The sequence below is a fragment of the Jaculus jaculus genome, chromosome 18 (assembly GCF_020740685.1).
Source record: "Jaculus jaculus isolate mJacJac1 chromosome 18, mJacJac1.mat.Y.cur, whole genome shotgun sequence".
In the NCBI taxonomy this organism is placed as follows: domain Eukaryota; kingdom Metazoa; phylum Chordata; class Mammalia; order Rodentia; family Dipodidae; genus Jaculus; species Jaculus jaculus.
In genome coordinates this window covers 3,416,092-3,434,405 of record NC_059119.1, presented here as the reverse complement: position 1 = coordinate 3,434,405, position 18,314 = coordinate 3,416,092, and the positions used below count along the sequence as shown (strand labels likewise).

Below are 18,314 nucleotides of genomic sequence, written 5' to 3'. Positions count from 1 at the left end.
AGTGTGTCTGGTCAGGGTGGTCTCTGCACGTGCTCAGAGTGAGACGGATGTGAGCATGAGTGGTCATGGGAAGACTCCGTTGTTTGTGATCACAGTGTGTCTGGTCAGGGTGGTCTCTGCACGTGCTCAGAGTGAGGAACAGATGTGAGCATGAGTGCTCGTGGGAAGACTCCGTTGTTTGTGATCACAGTGTGTCTGGTCAGGGTAGGTCTCTGCATGTGCTCAGAGTGAGGAACAGATGTGAGCATGAGGGGTCGTGGGAAGACTCCGTTGTTTGTGATCACAGTGTGTCTGGTCAGGGTGGTCTCTGCACGTGCTCAGAGTGAGGAACAAATATGAGGATGAATGAAACACTAGCACATCTACCTTGAGTGTAGTCTTATTGCGGAGTGTGACCCCTCTGCCGTTCTGCTGTGCATGACCTCATCTTAATACGGTGGCAATATATACTGATACAAGTGGCTCATATGCCCCTGGGCTATTTCTGCAGTAGGTGAAAGTGAGGGCCCACTAGATGGAGAGGATAGTTGACTGTGCACACTACCACACCAAGTTTAGTGCTCTTCCTGAGTGCTGAACACTGAGGACGGTGTAGCATCCAGCCAGCTGTGAGGTGGGTGTTCGATGAGTCGGCCACAGCAGAACCAACAGAAGCACATTTGTAAGCAGGAGGCAGTGACAGTCTCAGCCTGCCTCTTCACACTCGAGCCATGCAGACCACTTCAGTGAGCACACTCCCTGAACCACATTGACAGTCAGCATTCATCTGTCTCCCTGCCTTACTGCTCAAGACGTGGAAACTATAGGAACTTCAGATGAATTATTCTTTTCTGCAGACTTTTATTATGACTTTATTTTATTACAACTTTCTGAAGTTTTTGCATTGGTAAAAATTGTTTGATCAAAGCCATAGCAAAACTGTAAACCCATAGCACAGCTCTGTGGGCTCAGAAGCAGTTAATCTGTGATTCCTTCTCCCCTGCCTATGGATGGATTTCTGAACAAATTCCTTCTCCCTGGGCATTGCTGGGCACTGGAAATGAATCAGTTTCCCTCCTTCCTAGTTTGTTATATTTCCTGGATACCTATATGTAAGCTGTATCTTTGGATTTTTGTTATGTGATTGAGGAAACCATCTTGAGAAAAGTGTGGTTCAGTAAATACTCATAGTTTACATAAAACAGCCAGTGATGTATCCAGAGTATTGTCAAGGTAAGTAAAATAGTCAGCTATCTTTACTCCCTCACAATCCATTTTTTTTTTTTTTTGTAGAACTGGAAAGAGGGGGTGAGGAAGACAGAATCTTCACAAAATACAATTTAATATGATTTATTGACAGCTGAGGATCAGATTTATGCCAAGATTTCCCTGTGTTTAAGACACACATCTGGGCTGCCCACAGACCATGGTTCTCTTCACTGAGGACCATATCAGGAGCAACCCTGGGTGTAAAGTCTGCAGTCACGAGTGTGAGGAGTGTAAACACTGTCGATGGGCCATAACCCTCTCCCAGTGTCTCTGGAAGATTCTTTCAAGTAGAACCTCATTTTCACTTCCTTTTGTCATTCTTTTCTACCTTTACAGGTTCCTGTATGATCTTGGGAATATACTAACCACAAAACTCACAATCATATGTCAAGAAACCAGTAGTTAAATACATTATTTTCTGAAATGTTTTCTATTGAATGCAAATTCAATGAGATACTGAATAAAATATTATTGTAATGTTTTCTGAACTTATATTCAGATTTTTTTCTAACATGTATTAAAATCCCATAGAATATATTTTGATGGGCATTTTTTAATATAAAGATGTGTCATGATTGAGAAAAATTTAAGCGATTGGGCTAGAAATTTAGAAGCTCTCATGGTGTCTTAACCAATATTTAAAAGGCTTCTACAGCAAAATGATCTTTCTACTGAAAATAGACATAAGAAATTGTGTGTGTGTGCGTGTGTGTGAGTGTGTGTGTGTGTGTGTGTATTGTCAAAAATTAGGCAGATTTTTTTTGCCTATGAACTTGGAAGATTGGAAGTATGAACAAGAATGTGTTGAGTATGATGAGAATTTAAAAGAAATGTGTTATGATCTCAGTCAGTAAACCTGTAATTATTTGGGCAGGTGAGACAGACAGGAAACAGTCACGTCTGAACAATGACAATAGAGACATGAGGAGTAAGTGGGGTCAGTGTGGAGCAGCGTGGCTCACAGCTGGGGTGCGGTGGACTGGCAGCATTATAATGAGAAAGCTAGTGAGCATTTTCATTTCCCACAAGAACCTCAGTAGAGTATCTGGAAAGCTATTTTGCATTCTTGGGTATGTGTATTTCCATAGAAGACACATGGGTGACTATGTGGTGAGTTGTTTATATCTCTCCCTTCCCACACCCTGATGAGTATTAGCCACTGGGTATATAGCAAATTCAAAAATAAAAATTCAAATTCAAAAATAAAATTAAAAGGACACTTTCTGAGAAAGGAGTAATTATAAATTTCATGTTTTTCAGGCAACTAAGCAAGACAAGAACCTCATAAAGCCTCTTTATGACCGATACAGAATTATCAAGCAAATCTTCTCAACGCCTTCCCTTATTCCAACAATTGTAAGTAAGAATCACTGTGACAGGAAGCTCTCTGGTGCCTCGCGTTGACAACAGCACTCTGCCACAGTGCTCTATGGCTAACAAGTGTCATAAACCAGATATTTCAGAAAGTGAAAATAGGGTCTACCCAAGCCCTAATACTATGATTACTAATGACAGATGGGGCGTGGACTCTAGCTCCTTAGGCAGAGCTCTTGCCTAGCATGCATGAAGCCCTTGGGTTCAACCCTCAGCAGTGCGAAAAAGAGATATGCCTGTAATACCAGCATGCGAGAAAGAGAGGGAGGAGGAACAGGAGCTCAAGGTCATCCTTCTCAGCTACACATTGAGTTTGAGGCCAGCCTGGGCTACATGACACCCTTTCTCCAAAAGATTAAAAAGAAAGAAACCTGTGGCGGATAAACGGAACTATTGTCTAGCAGGAGCATAGGGTGTGGGCATGCTTGAAGCCAGCGCTGGCATTTGCTTCCATCGCCTCACTGAATAGAGCCTCTTTATTATGTAAATACTGATTTTTCTCCTTAAATAAGAAAATTGGCAATCCATTCCTTGACATAATGAAACATTGGTTTAATACCGTCTGATCACAACATGTAAGACTATAGTGGATTTATTTCAAAGATAACAGGAGTACTGAAATTGAGTTTGTCTGCTTCTGATAAACTTACAGAAATGCAGAAGTAGAAGAGCATTACAAATCCCACTCCATCAACACCAAGAGAGCTGCTTACTCAAGATTTTTGCATAAAAAGTGATGTTGTTTAACAAACATGAATTTAAGTGCACTTGAGTACATTTGTATTTTTGTATTTTAAAAGATATAAGACAATAATAATTTATAGTCTGAAATACTCCTTTTGAGAAAGAGTAATTTAAAAGGAAATATAATTTTTGGATTTCAACAAAATATTTTGGTTTTGCTAATTACCCGGATAAACCAAGTGTGAGTGGCACATGTCTTTAATCCCAGCACTTGGAAAGTTGCGGTAGGAGAATCACCATTAGTTCAAGGCCAGCCTTGGCTAGAGTGAGTTCCAGATCAGCATGGACTAGACTGAGACCCTGCCTCAAAACGAAAGAATTACCAGAACAGGTTGAGCAGTATCTTGCAGCTCTTCCAAACTTGTAACTTGAGTAAGTCCCCTCCTGTATCTGAATGTGGCCTGCTCTTGGAGCTGGTATCCCATCCTAAACTACATCACCAGCATGAAGCTGGAGCCCAGCAGCAGGGTGGCAGGGAGGCCACTTGGCAGCGTGGCCCACACCAGACTGCATCCTGACTGCCTGGGCCTGCCTCGGCCCGGCAGTGCCAATGAACTTGGTAAGGGTGTGGGCTCAGCACCAGTGATTTTCTAGCTTGATTTTTGTAGGCTATTATTATTTTTTAAAATGAAACTGTGAAAAGGCCCTCAGTGGTTTCCATCCAAGTTCTCCAAGTCCCTTGGGTCATCTACTGGTCTTCATGGTCCACTTTCCATTTATACATTCTTGAGGCATGGAACACTTGGTAGTGTTCCTTATTTAACTCTGTGTGACAAGCAGGAGGAAGAGGACTCTGAGGAAGATGGTCCACGTGGAAGCCAACTGCCTTCCTCGCCAGATCCAGCATCCTGCCTTCCTGTCGGGGACCACCTCACCTACCCCGAAACTGAGCCTGCTAGGGTCCTGCTGCCAGATGAAAAGAAAGAAGTGAAACAGCCAGCTCTCTCCATGTCAAATTTGCATGAGGCCACCATGTGAGTGAGGCATCCAAGGGTGGAGTTTCTGAAAATCTAGGTGTTAACACTAGGGAGAGCTGAAGCTCCCAGAGTCCTATATTTGCCATAACTGTCCATGGTCAGTTTCCTTTCATTCTACTTCGCAGTGGGGCTCTGGCCATAGGCTGGCTGTTAGCAGTGTGTGCCTCAGACCTAGTCTTTGAAATGCTACACCCAAAGGACTTGGATCCTGTGTGGGTTAACAATGGTGAGAGCCTTTCTTCTCCTCTAGGCATTACCTTGGCCTTGATGACTTGGTCTTTGGCTCCTTGGCTGTTTGGGTTTTCATTGTTTTTACCATGACTCAATAGTCAACATTGATGTGAAAACAAGGATGCAAAAGGGGGATTTTAGCCTGCTAGGGAGGGAGAAACTCCTTACTCTCCTTCCCCACTCCCTCCATTTTTTAAAATTTATTTATTTACTTGAGAGCAACAGACACAGAGAGAAAGACAGATAGAGGGAAAGAGAGAGAATGGGCGCGCCAGGGCTTCCAGCCTCTGCAAACGAACTCCAGATGCGTGTGCCCCCTTGTGCATCTGGCTAACGTGGGACCTGGGGAACCGAGCCTCGAACCAGGGTCCTTAGGCTTCACAGGCAAGCGCTTAACCGCTAAGCCATCTCTCCAGCCCACTCCCTCCATTTTTTAAAATTTTTTTTTTGGTGCTGGTTTTAAAGTAGTCATTCCTAAACTTGTTTTGTTTTTGGAGAAGGAATGGACCAATGTAATTGTCTTATATTTATATGTTTAATATATTATATATATATATATGACTCAATAGTCAACATTGATGTGAAAACAAGGACGCAAAAGGGGGATTTTAGCCTGCTAGGGAAGCAGAAACTCCTTACTTTCCTTCCCTACTCCCTCCATTTTTTTAAAATTTGTTTTGGTGCTGGTTTTAAAGTAGTCATTCCTAAACTTGTTTTGTTTTTGGAGAAGGAATGGACCAATGTAATTGTCTTATATTTATATGTTTAATATATTTATATAAGTAAATACATACATATATATATATACATACATATATATATACATACATACATATATATATATAAATAATTTCAGAGTTCCAAGTCTGAGTGAACAGACAAGTTCTAGAATAAAGTAAGTAAACTTTATAGTGGGACAATATTTTTCAACTGAGTCTCAAGATTAAGGGTTTTATCATTCTCCCCACCCCCACACTCTAGAATGACAGAATTTTCCTTCTTCTTGTGTCTCTTCTTTTCACTGCCACTGAATACTGAATCATTTCCTTCAGAATGTCTGTTTCCTCCCCTCCTGTCAGCATCATTGTGTCTTACAGTTGATTGGGTCCTTGTGCCCCTCCCCGGCCCCGCTTGTCCTGCCTCTTTCCCAAGACACTGCTTCTAGCAAGTCCTTCCCCATGCTTCTAAGATGCCCCACCCCTGCCATCAGGTCCTGTGTGTGTACACAGCACACCACACATCTAGAAGAGCCTTTTATGATCACAACACCCTCCTCTTGTCCCATGCTCATGATCTCATGTTCAGTGACAGAACGTCTTTGTGTCCCTGATATAGGCCCATGCTTTTGGATCATCTCCGAGAAACCAGGGCTGACAAGAAGAGGCTGCGGAAAGCACTAAGAGAATTTGAGGAGCAGTTTTTTAAGCAAACAGGAAGGTAAATGGGCAGAGAGGGGTGTGTCTGTGCTAGTGGTAAACGCAGGCAAAAAGAGGCTTGTGCTAATATTTGCTATAGGACCATTGCTCAGAATGTGAGCTCTATACAAGATGCAAGTCCTGGATGGGTCCCAGGATTTTCCCATGTAGCATTCTAGCAGAACCAGTTGTAGGGGTGTTTGTTTCTTTGCAAGGAGAGAGAAGGTGAGAGAGGATGAATATAAATGAATGGGCACATCAGGGCCTCCAACCACTAAAACAAACTCCAGATGCATGTGCTACTTTGTGCATCTGGCATATGTTGGTACTGGAGAATCAAACCTGGGTGGCTAGGCAATGTAGGTAAGCATCCTAACTGCTGCCATCTTGCAGTCAGCATTCTGGTCCTTCACCCCCACCCCAGGTAAGGATTCACTCTAGCCCAAGGAAACTGGCACTCACTCTGTAGTCCCAGATTGACCATGAACTCAGTGATCCTCCTACCTCTGCCTCCTGAGTACTGGAATTAAAAGTGTGTGCCACCACACCTGGACTGGCAGGGGTGTTTTGCAGGAGGCTATAACTTCAAGTGTCACACTAATCTTTAATTGAAAGGTGACTCTAAAAATCTAACTTTGCATAATTTCATTCCAACATATTCAATTTTTTAAATACAAAACCTGGTTTTTCTTGGCCCATTTTAGTCCCTTGTTTTTGGATACTTAGTTCCACGAATTTCCAGTTGACTGTTTTTACTCCAACTTATTTACCTGCCAGCTGATACAACTTATCTGTGAGTAGTGCTGTGTGTTAATTTAGGTTTTTCTTTTCCAGTGACATTTTTTTACTTTTACAAAAGTCATGCAGTTTTCCTTGAAAAATATTTTACAACAGGAACTGTGTCTAAACTGTGCCACATTTTGCTATGAGTGCATGTGACTTGCACTAAAGTTCTTGTTCTCTGCTCCTTTAAATTAAAGGCATTCTGTGAAAGTGTTCATGCAGGGAAATACTTAAGATGGGTTATTGTTTTTTTTGCACATGAGACATCAGTCACTTTTAAGATGAGCATACAGTCTTCATAACTTTGAGTACCCCAAATAATTTTCATTTTCACCTACTAGAATCCCCAAGTCTCATGCTATAGTACTGCCTAGTGAACTGGTCAGGATTACTTGGTGGTGCCTAGGCAGCATGTTTATCTCGTTCTACCTGTTCTTAGAAGTAGTGAGGTTTGCCCGTGTAGAAAACTATGCATCAGAAGATTTATATTCTTAGGATTTGTATGCAGAAGACAAGATTGCAATTTATTCAAAAATTGCTTATTCCATGGCACCTGTGAGACCTAAACCCATTTTACATATATCCCTATTGCTGATGCATTTCATTTAAATGTGAAAATGGTGATTTATTAAAACTAAAACCAAATAGTGGAGTGGCTAGGAAATGCAGACTATCATCTTGTTTCCCAAAGACCCCTGTAAGGACATTCATCTAGTCATGTAGATGGATTAGCAGGGTTGTCTGTCAGCATCTTTGGCAGTAGAGTTAAGAACGCAAGCAAGTTGGGTGCATATATGTGAAAATCCATGTGCAGAAGATGACTGTTGTGATCCAGACTCACAAATTCACTTGAGCAGGAGCTTGGTGCTCCACCACATATTGCAGAAGCAGGTGTGAGAAGTACACAAAAACCTGGAAATGTTTCAAGTCAGTGAGATAGCTAGTGTGTGTTTTCCTTGTCACTATAAATTTTCCTATCACAGGGCTAGAGAGATGGCTCAGTGGTTAAAGGCACTTGCTTACAAAACCTGATGGTCCAGATTTGATTCCCCACTACCACATGAAGTCATATACACAAAGTGGTGCATGTCTCTGGAGTTCATTTGCAGTGGAGATACCCTGGCATGTCCATTTTCTCTCTCTCTCTGTGTGTGTGTGTGTGTGTGTGTGTGCGCGTGCGTGCTTGCAAATAAATTTTATCACTATGAATTATTTGTCTCATCAAATTCTGTAGTAATTTTAGCTTGCTGTTTTTTTAACACCTTTCACTGTAAGGGCTTAATGTTCTGAACAGGTACTTCTAGCCATTGTCTTCTCCTCAGCTCTGTGCACCTGCCTCATTGTTCTAAGTCTGGCCTTGGATCGCACTGTTGCTGATAAGCATGAGGGTAAATGAGGTTGAAGGGGAGGTAAACCAGACACAATACAAAGTGGGCAGAAGCTTCAGCCGCTGTACACGGACTACGTGAAAGTAGTTAATGATGCACTATGAAGTAACAGACGGTGTTGTTTCTGCAGAAGTCCACAGAAGGAGGACAGGACACCGATGGCAGAGGAGTACTATGAATACAAGCACATCAAGGCTAAACTGAGGTTGCTGGAGGTTCTCATCAGCAAGCAGGATGTGGCCAAAACAATCTGAGGCTTGGCTCTAAGACCACCTCCACCCAAGATAAAGTCACACTTATTTTCCTCTGCCATTCTGGCTAAGTGATTTTGATGTACTAAAAATGGAAGCACTTTAGTGGTAACATTAGCTGTTCTTTAGAAAGAAGTGAGAGTATAATTATATATAAAAAGGGATTAAATAGGGGAAAATGTAACAGGTAACCTGTAATTAAGAGAAAAAAATTCCACCTTCTCCATGTCAAGGAGACTAACCTGTATTTGATATAAATATTTGTTTCAAAAACCATCTAGTATTTTATCAAATCTACATTGCTCATGGCTGGGCTACCTGCTAATGAATTTAATGACTAGATTGTTTTTGTTAATTTATGGGAAACAGCATGATATAAATAAATGTGTGATGAAAAGAAATTCTACTCTTCTTATAGGAAGGAAGACAGCTAGTAAGAAAGTAATTCATTTGAAATTCCAAATTGATGTTTAAGAGATATACCATCTACTATCTTGTCCCTTAAGTCTGCAGACTTTCAGCACCTAAAATATACTAGAATGTGTCACTGCTAGTTTTTTATTTCTACATAAAAACAGCACATTATTTTACCCGTTATTTGAAACTTAACATTTCTGGTTACCAAAGTTCATTCAGATAGCATGTGCTTTGTGAATTGTCTTTGTCTATAACTGACAGATGTCTATATTAACATAAAATTAAAATTTTAAGATAGGTATTTTGGATAGATGTGTCTGCAGCATAGTAATCTAATGTGATATAGTATTATTGCTAACCTTTTGTTTACTATAACAAAGATTCTATAACTATTTTTCCATTGGGAATATGCATTTTTCAAGGTCTATTACTTTTAAAGTGAAAAAGCTTTCTCATGAGCTGTATTCATTTCTGTACAAAAGAAAGTTTTAGAGATCTTCTGTCAGGACACCTTAGAAAAGAGGCCAGAGTGTTTTATTTGCTTAATCAACTTTAGTGTATTTTGTGTTATTTCCTACTTTTAAAACACAGGTTTTTTTTTTTGTAAAAACAAGTAACAGGTAGACATTTTCTCATTGCCAACCAGAATTGTATTTGTCTTTTCTGTAATGTTAAGCATGACGTTGAAGACACATTTTCTTACAGCCTGGGTGGGAAGAATACTGACCTCACAAGTGGACTGATTCTGAGAGTTACTGTTTTCTCTGGATTGACCTGCTAGTTTACAGCTTTTATGAATCAGAGGAATGTACCTTCATAAGTTTGTTTAATTGAAGTCGTCTACTTGTAACAGGACAGATAGATACACAACTATTTGAGGTTTACAAATTACATCTTTGATAAGGGAAATGGTTTCATGAGATGTATACAGTTGCTATTAAAATGTAACTCTATATATTCTATATGATTGTAAATATTTTATACAATACAAATAAAATATTTTTCTATTATATTTATTATGTGAAACACAGTAGTTTTCTGTTAGCTAATATAAATAACATAAATAACACTGTCAAACAACAAGTTGGAAGTGCTGACAACTCTAAGCTTTAAGATTTAACTCATGCTGCAATTCACCCTTTCATGCGATTTGGAGTTATCCCAATACTTGTTCAGTAGATTAAAATGGATGCATATTTAAACACCATTTATAAGCCATTATTTTGTATTTTGCTAAAGCAATCTATATAATTGTGTTGTTATGTTTGGCATAAGGAAAAATAAAAACATTGCAGCATCTGGCAAATCAAGTGTCAGAAGGAAAACTATCCCATGGACAGTCGTGGAAAGGGTAGGGGAAACACTAAAGGCTCAGAATGACATGAAAACAGTGGTAGTTTGCTTCTGGTGATAGCGGCATATGCATGCTTCGGCGGAAAACATAGGAGGATGAAAATGAACAATAGAGGATCAATGCTCCTAAGGGAAGACAGGGCTGGGTGACAGTAAGAAAGTGGGCATTAGCGTCCAACACTGATATTACAGGTTTTGCAGCTGGGATCTTTCTTTGCATTTGCAGTAGATAGACTCATGAGCTGATGACCTGTGATTTCTGCCACGGTGCCCAGAGAAAGATCCACAGGGTCAGTGTAAATAACTTCTAAAATTACATCCTGGGCATGGTGGTAAACCAGCACCCCGTCTTCTTCTGTACAGGTCAAGAACTTATTATCCTTGGAATTGAGTTGAGGAAGGCGCTGCTTACAAAATTCATCTCCTGGTGATCCCACCGGGGCAATGACAAGAATCACATAATGATAAGCCGTGTACATACAGTAGAAGTCCCCAAAATATAAGTTAGTATTGGGGTTAAAGAGTTTTTCTGCTGCAATCTCAAACCTGTGTCTCCCATAAGGGGAGTCCTGGGGTGGCTTCCCCGTGTTGAACTCAGTGCTGCAGCTGAAGAAGACGCCCTCTAACTTCCCGCTGATGGGGGAGCCATGGCTGCCGCTGCTGTCCTTGACGGATGGCTGCATGGCGCTCCCATGGTGCTCTCTGCCAGGAGAAAGGGATGGGAGCTACTTAGTGCAACAGTGGTAAATTCACTGACTGATAGACTGAGGAGCCCAAAGCCAATTGCCTGCTGTTTGAAGGCCTGAATGGCCATCCTGTTACCAGATCAATATGTCCTCTGACATCACCATTAATAGTCCAATCTAGCCTTTAACCTAGATAAGAATGCTATACAACTTGGATTTATCTTACATAATAATTTCCTGGACAAACATTCTGAATTGCAATTAGAAACTGTACAGGTTAAAATAGTACCAATTTTGTCTTTGTTGGATTTCACAAGTGATGTTATAAAAAAACAGAACTAGAAGTATTGGATATATGAACACTGGCAAAAAGGTTGAACATTCCTTTAAAATGTGCTAGAATTTAGTCTTAAAATGTATGCTATCACCTGGAAGGTCCCATCCTTTCCTGTGGCTCTAAAACTATTGCTGTTGGTGCCATGGTCCCAGCCCAGGCAGCTCCCATATTCATCCTGAGAGGGTCTGAGTAAAGTGTCCACATTCCATACCTCTGGAACAGAAGTTTCTGACACCACAGTCTTTGGTGCAACCCATGCTTGCCCTGAGGCACCTGTAGCCAGGAGCACCATAAACTTTGGGCAGTTGGAGGACAGCCACCTGTGGAAGCTTTCTTACATTGTTACGTCCTACGACTGCTTTCATGAACCACTGTGGATATCAATTCAAAACAAATCACACAGACACTACACCTTTCCTAAGGCCAGGTCTAATTGAATCTGCACATCCCCTCTAAATGAAAACTTTCCTTACAATGTCTACTTCATAAAATCAGAACTGGTAGCTGTCACACTAGATGTGTAAATGTCAGTGTCAAAACCAAGAAACATGAAATGGAACAACTTCAAATGAAAGTAATAATCTATGAAATGCCCCAAATACCAATTTAAAATAATGACCCTAAAGAAACTTGTACAAATTAAAATGTAACTACAAGAAAGCCCCAAAGGAAACAATTTCAGGATATGAGTGAGAAATTCAGCAAAAGAAGGGAACAGTCATAAGAACCAATCAGAAATCTTAGAGCTAAAAACTTGAGGGAAAAAAGCTTCTTCAGCATACTAGAATGGGTAGGATTCCTGAACTCAGTAGGTCTTTCAAATTAATTCAGTTAAAAAAGTAAAAATAATGAAGAAAGTCTACCAGATAAAGGGGTGCTGTTGAATCACATTATGGGAGAATGAAGAAAGTCTGCAAGGTAAAGAGGTGCTGTTGAGTCATATTATAGGAGTTTCCAAAGGTAAAGAAAAGGGGACCTATTTCATGACAGGCAGCTAAAAATTTTACAAATACTCAAAGAAATGTGGATATCAAAATATAGGAAACTCAAAACAGACCTTTGCTAATTATAGTACAAATGTCAAAAGTATAACAAAATCCTAAAACAGCAAGAGAAAAGCACTAATTCACATATGAGGCAATATCCATTAGACTTCCATCAGATTCTCAGCAGAAACTTTATATGCCAGGAAACAATGAATGATATATTCAAAACACACAAACTGCCAACTGAAAATATTATACCTATCAAAATTATCCTTCAAAACTAAAGAGGAAGAGGAGGATAAGGAAAAGAAAAAAGAGGAGGAAGAAGAAGACAAGGTCTTTTCCAGAGAAGCAGAAACTGAGGTAATTCATTACCAAAACTCACCAGAAGAACAAATTAAGACAGAGAAGAATCAGACTTTAGCGTGACAGAAAACTAATGGTGAGAAAAGGAGGAAGGACCAATCCATAAAAAATGGGAACAATACAGGTCACTAGATGATAGAAGAAAGTTCATAACCAACTGTGTAAGTGGATTCTATGCAATCAAAAGATAAACATTGGCTGAATGGGTTAAAAACACAATAAAGTGGATGCTACTGACAAAAAAACTCCCTGACTAGTAAAGATACATACAGACTAAAGTGAAGGGTCCAAAAAGACCTATCACTCAAATGGAACCAACAATGAACTGGCATAGCTAGACTCACTTAACGATGTTAAATCAGAAACTAACTATAGAGAGACATGGTCATTTTATATTGACAAGGGGATTCAATTTAGTAAAAAGATATAGTCACATATATGTATTCAGTATGGGGCCATCCTAACAAGTAAGTACTGTTGGACTTAAAGGGATAGACTAATACAACAATAGCTGGGGAGTTCAGCACCCCACATCCTTCAAGGGAGAGGTTATTCAGACAGAGTATCTACAAAGAAACATTTGAGTCCAAACATAATCCAGTCAGTGGATAGAACAGTTATTTTAGAATTTTTCATCAAACATCAGTATAATATACATTCATCAATATATGGAACATATAATAGGTAACAAATCAAGTACCAATAAATTTAAAATGAGTTCATTTCATATATTTTCTCAAAACATGATGGAATAAAACTACAAAGAAAACAAAATAGACCAGAAACTGTATAAATACAGGGAAATCATGATGTGCTTCTAAATGACCAGTAGGTAAGTGAAGCAGTAGAAAGGAAATAAAAGCATTGCTAGGGGTTGTGTCCTGGGGGGTCGCTCAGTAACAGAGTGCTTGCCTACCATGTAACAAGGCCCTGAGTATGATCCTCAGGGTTAAAACAAAAAAGAACAAGAGGGCTGGAGAGATGGCTTAATGTTTAAGTGCCTGCCTGTGAAGCCTAAGGACCCCGGTTCGAGGCTCGATTCCCCAGGTTCCAAGTTAGCCAGATGCACAAGGGGGCGCATGTGTCTGGAGTTCCTTTGCAGTGGCTTGAGGCCCTGGTGCACCCATTCTCTATCTATCTGCCTGTTTCTGTCTGTCTGTTGCTCTCAAATAAATAAATAAATAAAAGATAAAACAAAAAAATTTTTAAAAAAAGAACAAGAAAAAGAAAACAAATGACAACATAACAAAATCTGTGTGATAGCAAAACTAATACTAATGGGGACATTTATAGGGATGGATTATATTAAATGTGTACATCAAAAAATAAAATATATTTCAAATATATATCTGTGACATTCAAAGAATGTACTGTCCATTGGCTTGATTAATTTTCCATATGTTCTGTTTTTATCTTTTTGGAAGCATATTTCAAAGCACATTTAGTAAATTTCTTAGTGTGGATTGTCTGTTCCCATCTGAAAAATACAGGAAATCATAGAGAAATACTGACCTCCAGTGGCCACCTAAAATATTCATTGGCTAAAACCCAGGCTCAACCCACACAAAGATGTAATGATTTATTCTGCTGATGTATTTCTTCCTGAAGGCAGTAGAAATAGGATTCTTTTGGTTTTCAAATTTTATGCTTAATAAATATAAAAACTTACTGATAATATTATGTACCCCCAATTAACAGTAACCAGCACAATAATTTGTGTTATTCAGCTAGTTAGGTGAATGACATCCACTTTGAATTCGATAGATTCTAGAATAAATACCAGATAGGAGACCAATAGAATAAAATCTCTATTTACAAAGTATTCAATAACAAAAGGCACAAGTGTTTTTATATAAAATATGTAAATATACATAAGATACTGTAAAATACTTTGTGTCATGGTTTGGATATGAAATGCCCCCCCCCCTTCCTACAGGCCTATGGGTTTAATCACTTGGGGGATGCTGTGGAAACCTTGGGGGATGGGGCCTAGCTCTGGGAAGTGAGTCATTACTGGGGGTGAGAGGGCTGATGTTTCGTAGCCCAGTACAACTTCAGGCTCCATTTTCCCTGCTCATGGAGTTGTAAGCAGGCTGCCTTATGCACCTGCCACCACAAAGCCACCTCCCACCATGCCATTCCCGCCAGGATACATTCTATCCCCCTGTCTAGAATACAGCTCCTCCCTTAAGTTGCTTCTTGCTAGATATTTGGTCACAACACTGAAAAATAACTAATTACATACTTGTAGATCACAAATACCTAAGTACATTTCTTTCTGTTATTCCCTGTGCATTTTATACAGCTTACAGCTGACTTAAATTGTGGACCATGGCCGTGTTTTAGGAAAACCAGAGAAATATGGAAAAATAAACAAAAATATCGTGACTCCCTTAATATTTTTCATATACAGTCTTGTCAGAATACTTCAGGTTCTAAAATGAGAGCAACGATTTTTTTTTTTTTTTTCTTGAGACGGGGTTGGCACCTAGGATGGCCTGAAACCTTCCACTTCAGCTTCCCAAGTTCTGGGATTGTAGGCATGAACCACCATGCCCAATGTAATACTTAAACAAGCAACTCATCTTTACTGCCTCGGGACCCACAAAAAGAGGAGAAAATTTTACATCTGAGTTATTGAGAATTAAAGGAATACATAGATTAAATGCTCATTAAGCTTCATACTTCCTCTAGAAATGGGGGAACATTCTTCTGACTTTTACTTAATTTTTCTTGGAAACAAAAGTCCATATAGGTGTTGGGAGATGGCTCAGTGGGTAACAGCTTGCTGAATAAGCATGAAGCCTGGAGTTGGGATTCCCCAAACCCATGTCGATGCCACGAATGCCTTGTGGGTGTGGTGAACCACTGCCGTCCTAGTGCTCAGGAGGCAGGGACAGACAGGAATGCCTAGGGCTAGCTGGCCAGCTACAACAGCTGAATCAGCAAGCTCTGACTTCAACTAAGAACCTGCCTCTGTAAAGAAAGCAAAGAGCCAGCACTCAACATCAACCTATGGTCTCCACACACATGTGCACTCACGTGCATAAGAACATATATTTTCACATGCATGCACATCACACACACATGTGAAAAACTTTAGAGTTAATATAATTAACTTTTTAAAAAGAAACCTAGAATAGTAACTTGATACAAACAGAGGTAAGGGAAACATAGACCTAGAATATGGAAATAAATTTAATGAAACAAATAACCATATATTTTTGTCCTTACCTAATAAAGTCAAAATATTCTTTTTGCTGGTTCCGATAAAAAACAGAAAATTTGAGCATACGTCCTGCAATCACTTCAGCCTTCTCCAGAAGCTGTGTTAGATGAACTTTTGAGTAGTCTGAAAGAAATGTTAAAAGTCTATTTGAAAAATACAGCACTAAAAGTAGCAATTACATACTTTATACATTAGAGATTATTAAAATTGATCTTTTTGGAATTAAAGTTAAAATTACATTTTATACAGAAAACTTTCATTGTCTTCATATAGCACATTTTTATTTCAAAATACAAAAACTTTTTTTACCATTTTTTGTAATGATAATTTCATTCTTTCATCGGTTGACAATTTGTAATAAAGAAATTCCCTTCTTTTGTAATTATTATTTTATTATTAGTTTTATTTAGTTAAAATATTTTTTGTTTATTTGAGAGAGAATGGATGTGCCAGGGCCTCTGGCCACTGCAAATAAACTCCAGATGCATGCATCCTGTTGTGCATCTGCATTACATTGGTACTGGGGAATTGAACCCTACTGGCAGGCTTTACAAGAAAGTACCTTTAACCTCTAAGCCATATCCCCAGCCCTGTAATTATTATTTTATTAGCATACAAAGAATGGTAATTTTCACCAGTATTTGTTATTGTTGTTTTCCTACCTCCTCTTCCCCCCCCCCCCCCCCCGCCCCATCCCCTCCCTGCATCCTCCTTCACCCAGCAGCCTCCTTTCCACTTTCAGTAGGTTATACTTTGTGGCTACTTGGAATATTCTTGCCTCTGCTCCCTTTGAAATTAAAGTTCTTGAAGCAATCATACATTCACTGACTCTTCACATCACAGCAATATATATTAGCAACATGTCAGTCAGCTGATAGACTGAGTTCAAGAAGCACATAACCTGCAAGCAGTAGCACAGCTGGAAAGCAGAAGTGATAATGCCTGTTTTTTTCTCTCTCTCCATCTCTGAGGTTGACAGGACGGATGCACTAAGCCAGTTCACTTGGCTGTTCACTACAGCTGACACTTGTCAGAGGTTAGTGATTTTTCCCAGTGTTCATCCAACCAAAACTCCAGCACTGGTCTCTGGCTCCCAGTTGAGGGCAATTGTGTACGACAACTTAGAAACTTAACCCGACTCAGGTCATCTAATATTGCTGGCCATCTTTTGTTTAAATTTTTTGAGAACTGTGTTCAACCTCCTGTATGCAAACCAAGGAAAACTTATAGTATATAAAGAGTAGGAAGCTGGGCATGGTTGCGCCCACCTTTAATCCCAGCACTCGGGAGACAGAGGTAGAGGATCACCATGAGTTCAAGGCTATCCTGGGACTACATAGTAAGTTTAATGTCAGCCTGGACTAGAGTGAGATCCTACCTCAAAAAAAAAAAAAAAAAAAAAAAAAAAAAAAGGAGTAGGGAGACTTTCCAGACAGACCAGCTACACTGCTCAGGGAAGCATTGTTCACTTACTTGCTGCATCATTATTTCAGCCAATACTTGTTTACATTAGAACATACAATGTATCAAGCACCATGCAAAGTTAGATGGGTCGTTTAAAAGATAAATTATACATGACTCTGAACTGAGAGCGTAAAGGAAGAGAAATACAATCGTGACCTTGTACGGTGAGTCTACCTCTGTTCCATACTCGGAGTGGCTCTGCCCACTGGACTCTTTTACCTCCATGACCTTTCACATACCGGCCTAGTTTATAAGATGGGCTCAATAAAAGATGTGTGAAATACATGTCCAGATCATAAGACAGTTTATATATGGTATCTTTCTCAGGATTGAGTAAAGGTCAAAGATAACATTTAGATGAAATAGTTCCCAAATTATATTGATAAACTCACACAATATTCTTTTCTAGACATTATTTCACCCACGAAATTAAAAAGGCAAAATAATGTCTAGAAAATAATATTGTGGGGCTTTGAAAGCTGGGATTCCATGTCAGTTACCTGTCAACTTCCTCACATCAGTTATGCAATGTAGGTAAATTAAAATGCCCCAGAAGGATCACGATCACTCAGAATAAAAAGATGAGGTTCTCCTTCATACCTACAGATAAAGCATGCACACACAGATGCAGCTTTTAAAGCAATATATACACTATATATACACATATGTGTGTGAAGTGGACATGCTAAAGGTGGTCTTTAAACTAAAGACGACATAGGACACGGCTTGGTCTAGTGTCACATAGGTTCTGGCAGGGAAGAATAGCTCCTGCTGGGTGTTACCAAATAGCAAGTGCATGCATCTACCTGTGCTCATGACCAGGCTTGCATATTTTGAGTTATGGGAGTTTGAAATAGTTCATATACTTTATGGGTTTTATATTCCTCGCTCCAAAAAAAAAAAAAAAAGCCAAACTTCAAAATCTTCTGAAGTCTCCTACATTTCAGATTTCAGAGTATTTTAAGTTTCTGATGGTCCAAACATGTATATCCAAGCTGTGACACAGAATTGCAGATACGATCTGTAGGTCTTACTTAGATTAATTCCCTGTAACAGCACAATGAA

General features: G+C 39.5%; 2 protein-coding genes across 8 annotated transcripts in view; one reads left to right on the top strand and one right to left on the bottom strand.

Annotated features, from left to right (window-relative positions):
* Positions 1-8,661, top strand: part of Fam13c (family with sequence similarity 13 member C) — a 105,324-nt gene extending 96,663 nt beyond the window's left edge. For 4 of the 6 annotated variants that reach the window (XM_045137214.1, XM_045137212.1, XM_045137210.1 and 1 more), the window contains 4 exons: positions 2,509-2,604; positions 4,144-4,340; positions 5,910-6,011; positions 8,291-8,661. In XM_045137214.1, coding sequence (XP_044993149.1) covers positions 2,509-2,604; positions 4,144-4,340; positions 5,910-6,011; positions 8,291-8,414 — 519 coding nt within the window. In that variant the 3' untranslated portion in view covers positions 8,415-8,661. The remainder of the gene's footprint in view (positions 1-2,508; positions 2,605-4,143; positions 4,341-5,909; positions 6,012-8,290) is intronic. The other 2 variants (XM_045137216.1, XM_045137211.1) reach the window with 1 other exon arrangement.
* A 684-nt stretch (positions 8,662-9,345) lies between these two features.
* Phyhipl (phytanoyl-CoA 2-hydroxylase interacting protein like) overlaps positions 9,346-18,314 on the bottom strand; it is a 99,456-nt gene continuing 90,487 nt past the window's right edge. For both annotated transcript variants that reach the window (XM_045137217.1, XM_004657856.2), the window contains exons 4-5: positions 15,791-15,908; positions 9,346-10,883 (exon numbers count right to left, since the gene is read on the bottom strand). In XM_045137217.1, the coding sequence (XP_044993152.1) occupies positions 10,349-10,883; positions 15,791-15,908 (653 nt within the window). In that variant the 3' untranslated portion in view covers positions 9,346-10,348. The remainder of the gene's footprint in view (positions 10,884-15,790; positions 15,909-18,314) is intronic.